The 6702-nt window shown below is 41.0% G+C and overlaps 1 protein-coding gene across 1 annotated transcript; it reads left to right on the top strand.

The window, feature by feature from the left end:
* The first annotated feature begins 2017 nt into the window (after positions 1–2017).
* On the top strand, positions 2018–5506 carry chchd1 (coiled-coil-helix-coiled-coil-helix domain containing 1). Its single transcript, XM_040035478.1, has 3 exons — positions 2018–2335; positions 2808–2926; positions 4886–5506. The coding sequence occupies exons 1-3, from the start codon at positions 2197–2199 to the stop codon at positions 4994–4996; spliced, it is 369 nt and encodes a 122-aa protein (XP_039891412.1). The 5' UTR covers positions 2018–2196; the 3' UTR covers positions 4997–5506.
* Positions 5507–6702: the final 1196 nt, after the last annotated feature.

Genomic DNA, 6702 nt, shown 5'->3' with positions numbered 1-6702 from the left:
AAGGTGGGAGGGAGGAATCAGGTTTGCAAGAGAGATATAACTGGGTGTCATCAGCAAAACAGTGAAACTGAAGATCAAATTTGCGGAAGATGGTACCTAGAGGGAGGATGTATATTATAAAGAGAAGAGGGCCTAAAACTGAGCCTTGGGGTACACCAGAGGTGACGGGGAATAGACGAGAGCGGAATGATCTTAGTTGAATAAACTGGGAGCGGTCGAGGAGATATGATTGAAACCAGGCGAGGGGTGTGTCAGAGATGCCGAGAGAGGAAAGTCTGCTTAGAAGGACAGAGTGAGAGATGGTGTCGAAGGCTGAGCTCAGATCTAAAAGGACGAGAATGGCGTTACTGTAATCCGATTACTTTTTTCAAGTAACGAGTAAAGTAAGGGATTACTGCAAAAATGGTGATTAGATTACCGTTACTTTCCTGTAGGAACGCTGCGTTACTGTGTTACTAAAAACTTGATTTATTTTGCGAGAATGTCTCATGACAGTGACGTAAGCGAGTGCGCCGTTAGTGACAACAGCTGTGTGCAGATCAACAATGGATCATATATCGATTGTGGGAGAGAGCATGAGCGTGCAGCGTTTAAAGCGTGGAAGTACTGACCTTACTTTGAGTTTGATTCCATAAAAAGTGACAAAAACATTAGTGTCCGCTGTGCGTGGGAAGAAAACTTCTTTTTACAGCGAAAAAAACCCTAAACTTCCAAGCAAGCACCGAGTAGCTACGACGTAATGGGAAACTCAGAGAAACTCGCGGATTCTTCCACTGACCGCGGCACACCTGCACCAGGGTAAACCTCCGCCTACCCCACTCCTGCTTTACAGGTGAAAGTAGAGCAACAGGACCGCTGAGTCTGTGACTTTATTTATTTTCTGCTGTGTTTTACTTGCATCTATTTGAAAGACTGAGTGTAAACACACAAAAAAAAATATTTTATTTTATGTGCTGGAATGTGCAGAAAATAGGTTTAAATGTTAAACAAATTTCTTCCAGTCAGAGAATGTTGCAGATAATTACATTTTTGCTTGATGCTAGAATTTTATCATTTCACTTCTTCATTGGTTTCAGTATTAGAGGAGTTAGACCCTGATGTATCTTCCTGGAATGGTGAAGCTATTTTCTGGAAAACTGACTCAACATATCTCCAGTAATAGAAAATTTGTATATTTTATATTATTGATTATTATCGAGTATAATTATTCTCATCTCATTGAAAGTAATATTTGTGTTATTTTTTGATTTTTATAAAGATTTGTATCAAGCCGATGCTACCACTGAGTATCCTTTTATTGTTGGCTTTGGACCATGCCATTATAATGCCATCAATCTGTTCATTCATAACTGTAAATTTAGCAACAAGAACCCTGTCCTATTTTTTACATTAATGAAGCTCTATTGCTGGCTGCATCAACCAGAAAGCTGTGAAAACAACTTGAATTGTGTAAGAAACTGCAGTTTTTATTTAAAATCTCCTGCCGTGTATTTACTTATTTATGAAAACATTATTACTGTCTTATTTCATTATATTCTCTGACTGTTAATGCTATTGCTGTGAGTCCCTGGCTTGTCTTTTAAACGTTTTTGTGTTCTTGTAACTTGTTTTCCTTCAATTATTTAAAAAAACGTTTGCAAATGATGTTACGCCACACGTACACATTACGACACCGACTCTGCAATAGAGAAGAAGAAACAACAGAACATGTTTTAGTGCATCGTCAGAAATATGATGCTGTAAAAAAGACAATGATCCAAAAGCTTGGTGATGTGAACGTGAAGCTGGACTTGGTTGATTTATTTCGTAAGAACTCGAGAAGTGAGAGTTATCAGGCCATAGTTTGTTTTTAAGGCAGACTCGTTTGTTTGGGAGGATTTGATTTTTTATCTTTATTTTTTGACATTTCGGTCCACACTCCACGCCAGTTGGTGGCGGTAATGCAGCGTTTTGCTGCAATGCTAATATATGCCAATAATAATATAAAGAAGAAGAAGACCTTTACGACAATTAATTTCTTTCTACGGCAAAACATGGCGCCGCGCAGCTAAGCTTGGTGAGGTAATGAAGCACCGAGACAAACACTGAGAGCTTTTCTTCTGCTTTTTCATTCTCAAAGTTTCAAAATATTTCCTCGGCGAGGCAGCAGCTCCCCGTGGAGCTAAGGCACAGTGAGGGGAGGACTTTCACACTACGATGGCCACGCAGGGAGGCATCGTGTTCCAGGAGAAGGTCAGCAGACTGCTCCGCGGACAGAACGGAAAACCAGTGCTCAAACCCAACAGGGCTCTGGTTCTGAAAGACGCTGTAGCGAACCGAAAACCCAAGAAAGGGGGTAAGAACATAAAGACATGAATACATCAGCGCGGCAGGAGAAACGGACCGAGAGGGCTGACTGCAGAAGCCCCACCACAGACTGACTACATGCAGCGTAGTTCAGTGCTGATGGTAGCAGCAGGGTGGAGCTTGGGGCTGTGCTCCACTCAAATTGAACTAAATGCTGCAAAAGTGACCGGATAGTGATGTCTTAGAAGAATAGAAGAGCAATATTAATTGACAGATGTCTCCGCCTTTAGATGATTTAAAACGTCAGTTTGATGTTTGATCTGCAGGATGTTTCAGATCAATCACAAATAGACATTTTTATTCATTTATTAAACGTTTTTCTCAAAGAACTACAACAGTTTCGTTTCTGTGTTTATACACAAGTATCTGGATTTACTTTACGCTTGTAGTTGCCTGTAGAAGTCCAGTTAACTGATTTATTATGAATAACTCAAGTTGGATTAATGTGTCTTTCTCCACAGAGGCCTCTTGTATCACTGAAATGTCAGTCCTGATGGCCTGTTGGAAGCAGAACAACTTTGTGGACACTCTGTGCTCTAATGAGATTAACAGCTTTTATATGTGTGTGGAAAAGGCTCAGGTATGTCCATGCTCTGCAGAATTCAGTGAAACATGCCCATGCATTAACTGTGACTCTAGCAGTACAGAAAAACTAAGAATGGGGATGGAGAAGAGTGTTACTGTTATTTTAGAGTAACACAAATGGAAAATAAATTATGCATCATATGCAAATTATGTATCCTCGTGTGATCTTGATGTACAACTTACTTTAACCAAGTGGCAGAAAACAACCATTCCTAACAGATATACACTACCAGTCAAACGTTTGGAACCACCTTCTCATGTAATGATTTTTCTTTATTTTTCCTAATTTCTACATTGTAGATACAAACTGAAGGCATCAAATATATGAAGCAAGATACACAGGATTATGTAGCAAAGAAAAAAAAGATAAATAAATAAATGGATAGAAATGTTTCATATTTTAGATTCCTCAAAGCAGCCACACTTTGCTTTGTTGACAGGGCTGCAAACCCTCGGCCTTCTCTCAGTGAGCTTCATGATGTCGTCACCTCACAGGTGTGCCTGTCAGCGTTCATTTGTGGAGTTTCTTGCCTTCTTAATGGAGTTGGGACCATCAGTTGTGTTGTGCAGGGCAGGTTGGTAAATAGTTGACAGCCCTATTTGACAGATCCAATCAGCTAATAAAGAGAAACAACAGCCCATCATGACTTTAAGAACTGAAGGTCAGTCAGTCCTAAAAATGGCTAAAACTCTGACTGTGTGCAGTGCAGTCACAATACCATCAAACACTACAACAAAACAGGCTCACATGAGGACCGTCCCAGGAAAGGAAGACCCAGAGTCCCCTCTGCTGCTGAGGATACATTCATCCGAGTCACCAGCCTCAGAAATCACAAGTTAACAGCTCCTCAGGTTAGAGCCCAGATAGATGCCACACAGAGCTCCAGTAGCAGACACATCTCACCATCAACTGTTCAGAGACTGTGTGAATCAGGCCTTTATGGTCAAATAGCTGCAGAGAAACCACGACTAAGGAAAAGCAACAAGCAGAAGAGATTTGTTTGGGCCAAGAAACACAAGCAACGGACATTAGACCAGTGGACATCTGTGCTTTGGTCTGATGGTCCACTGCGGTCTGCATGCATGGTTCCCACCGTGACCATGGAGGAGGAGGTGTGATGGTGTGGGGGTACTTTGCTGGTGACACTGTTGGGGATTTATTCAGAATTCTGAACCAGCATGGCTCACAGCATCCTGCAGAGACATCCCATCCAGTTTGCATTTAGTTGGACCATCATTTATTTTTCAACAGCACAATGACCCCAAACACACCTCCAGGCTGTGTGAGGGCTATTGGTCCAAGAAGGAGAGTGATGGAGTGCTGCACCAGGTGCCGTGGCCTCCACAGTCAGCTGACCTAAACCCAGTGGAGATGGTTTGGGATGAAGGCAAACAGGCCGACAAGTGCTCAGCATCTCTGGGAACTCCTTCAAGACTTGGAAAACCATTCCAGGTGACGACCTCGTGAAACCCACGGAGAGAACGCCAAGAGTGTGCAAAGCATTAATCGAAGCAAAGGGGGGATTTGGAAGAATCTACAGTATAAAAAAATGTTGAATTATTTCACATTTTTGTGTTTACTACATAATTCCAAATGTGTCCATTCATACTTCTGATGCCTTCAGTGAGAATCTACAATGTAAATAGTTGTGAAAATAAAGAAAAAACATTCAACCTTTGACTGGTGGTTTACATCAGTTTTCTGCGTTTTGACATTGAGCTGAGAGTTGGGTAGACTTTATAGAAGGTACAGTTACATTTCAGTGAACCGGCCAGCTCAGCAACATCCCTGGGAGACTAGAAGCACACACCTGTGCTTCTTCCTCATTATTCTTTCTAAACTCTGAACTCCTGCAAAATGTTGGGCTGAAAGTGGGCAGAAGTGTCCTTGTTGTAGTTTAGAAACATTACTCTCATAAACACATCTGTAATAAATCTTCTTCTTCCTTCGTAGGCTGATGCGAAGAATAAAGCTGGACAGAGCAACATCCAGGGAGGACGTCTGCCACCAAAGCAAGCCACGGCGCTTCTGAAGAGATATCCCAACCTGTGCAAAGAGATCTGATACACAAACATTTTAATGCTCTTCTTGTACAGATTTGGACTAGGACGCTCTCGGAGATGAATTTGGATTATGTCCTGGTGTGTCGAGCTGCCAGTTGCCAAACAAATAATGAAATAAAACAAATGAGTGGAATATTGAAAAGGGTGATTGTTGCTTTTACCCATTACTGTAAGGTTCTTTCATACCTCTGACTGTTAGTTTGTAATGTGCACTTGTGTTCTGCTTCATGTCCTGAATTGAAACTGATGTCTGTTTTTTCTTAATCTAATTTGCAAAGTGGTTTTATTCAGTGCAAAGATCGTAAGTGGATGTGATGGAATTATTCTTCTTGGGTTGCATGGCTCTGGCCGGAAGGTTACTGCTATCGCTGAACACTGAACCCATCGTTCCTGTGGAAGCTGATATTGGTGGTCAGCAATGTCAAAATGCAATCAGCCAGAGAGACTTGCATTAAGTACCAGTAAACAAGGTTAGTGTGTTTGATGCAGATATCTGATTGGATTTGAACACTCAAAAAAAACAAACATTCACAAGTAACTTTCTCTGACCCTGTCTGTGGCTTAACCTGTACTTACAGTATTTTAACAACAGTGTAAACCTAACGAAGCTAATCACGTGAGTGTGACTACTGCTGCTTCAACCTTACAGGCTCTATTAGCTGATGGACAAGTTACTACCAGTTTACACATTCCTCCTCCTCCTCGTAAAGCTCGGTTATGTTGGTTGGGTGTGTGTATCTCGCTTCCATAGACGCCCTTGCACTGCACCACAGTCTGAAACTGATATTTTATCAAACACTTAAGTGTGTGTTCAAATGTAACTTTTTGAAGAGTGTTTATATGAAGGTTGCACTTCATGCACTCTTCACATCAGAGTATTGCTTTGGAATCCGTTTTGTAACACTGGCTTTGTGTTAAAAGATTTGAACTAGCAATATATTGTAACTCATTACAAAATATTATTATTGTGATAATATTTGTATATTTCAGCATCTGCTGATCTATTGGAATTTTACAACAATCTCTGGGGCTGGACTTCAGCCATGGAGGGTCCAGGTTCCCAGCTTAGCCATGAGCTGCTTTCACACTGAAACACCTTCAGTGCACCAGCTGTACGTGGGGCTCGGTGCCCAGTCTCAGGTGGAGATCGTGATTGCTCCCCCCTGACATCCTCACTGTGTAGTATTTGTGTTGTACACTGAGATGCTAGATGTTGGGTATCAGAGATTCCATAGGTCCCACATCCTCTTCATGTAACACCTTTAATTTTTTTGTATTACCTTATTTCTTGTGGGCATTTAGTAAGTCTAAACAAATCTATATAAATTCGTTACTTTGATCTTATTTACTGGATAAGTTATTGTAAATGATTTGTCATGACAAACACAATCAGAACTAAAACTGAATAATAAAGCTTTAGTTATGCATTAGATTTAAAATTCTGTCACTGCTTTTACTTCACTGACAACGCTATTTTAAGCTAGATTGATTTTTAAAACGTGGTTAATATGACGCTTTGTTCTATTGACATTTAGCTAACGATGTTGAAAGTGTGGATTTGTTTCATGTTTTGTCTAAGGCACAGGAAGGATTTGCACCCGCCGCTGTGAGAACATTTTTCTGTTGCATCCCTGTTTATCTGCACATCATTGTACAAACCATTTCCCCACCCTGCTTATCACTTCCTCCCAAATATCCACACTCAAC

The sequence above is a fragment of the Simochromis diagramma genome, unplaced genomic scaffold, assembly GCF_900408965.1.
Source record: "Simochromis diagramma unplaced genomic scaffold, fSimDia1.1 OVJJ01000816.1, whole genome shotgun sequence".
NCBI lineage: Eukaryota > Metazoa > Chordata > Actinopteri > Cichliformes > Cichlidae > Simochromis > Simochromis diagramma.
The sequence above is the reverse complement of the archived record's forward strand: the minus strand, read 5'-3'. Positions and strand labels throughout refer to the sequence as shown.

Bases quoted from the DNA above. Each gene is read 5' to 3' on its own strand.
- chchd1 (XM_040035478.1), top strand. From the start codon at position 2,197: ATGGCCACGCAGGGAGGCATCGTGTTCCAGGAGAAGGTCAGCAGACTG. The intron at 2,336-2,807 runs GTAAGAACATAA...CTTTCTCCACAG, and splicing joins CCGAAAACCCAAGAAAGGGG to AGGCCTCTTGTATCACTGAA. The intron at 2,927-4,885 runs GTATGTCCATGC...CTTCCTTCGTAG, and splicing joins TGTGTGTGGAAAAGGCTCAG to GCTGATGCGAAGAATAAAGC.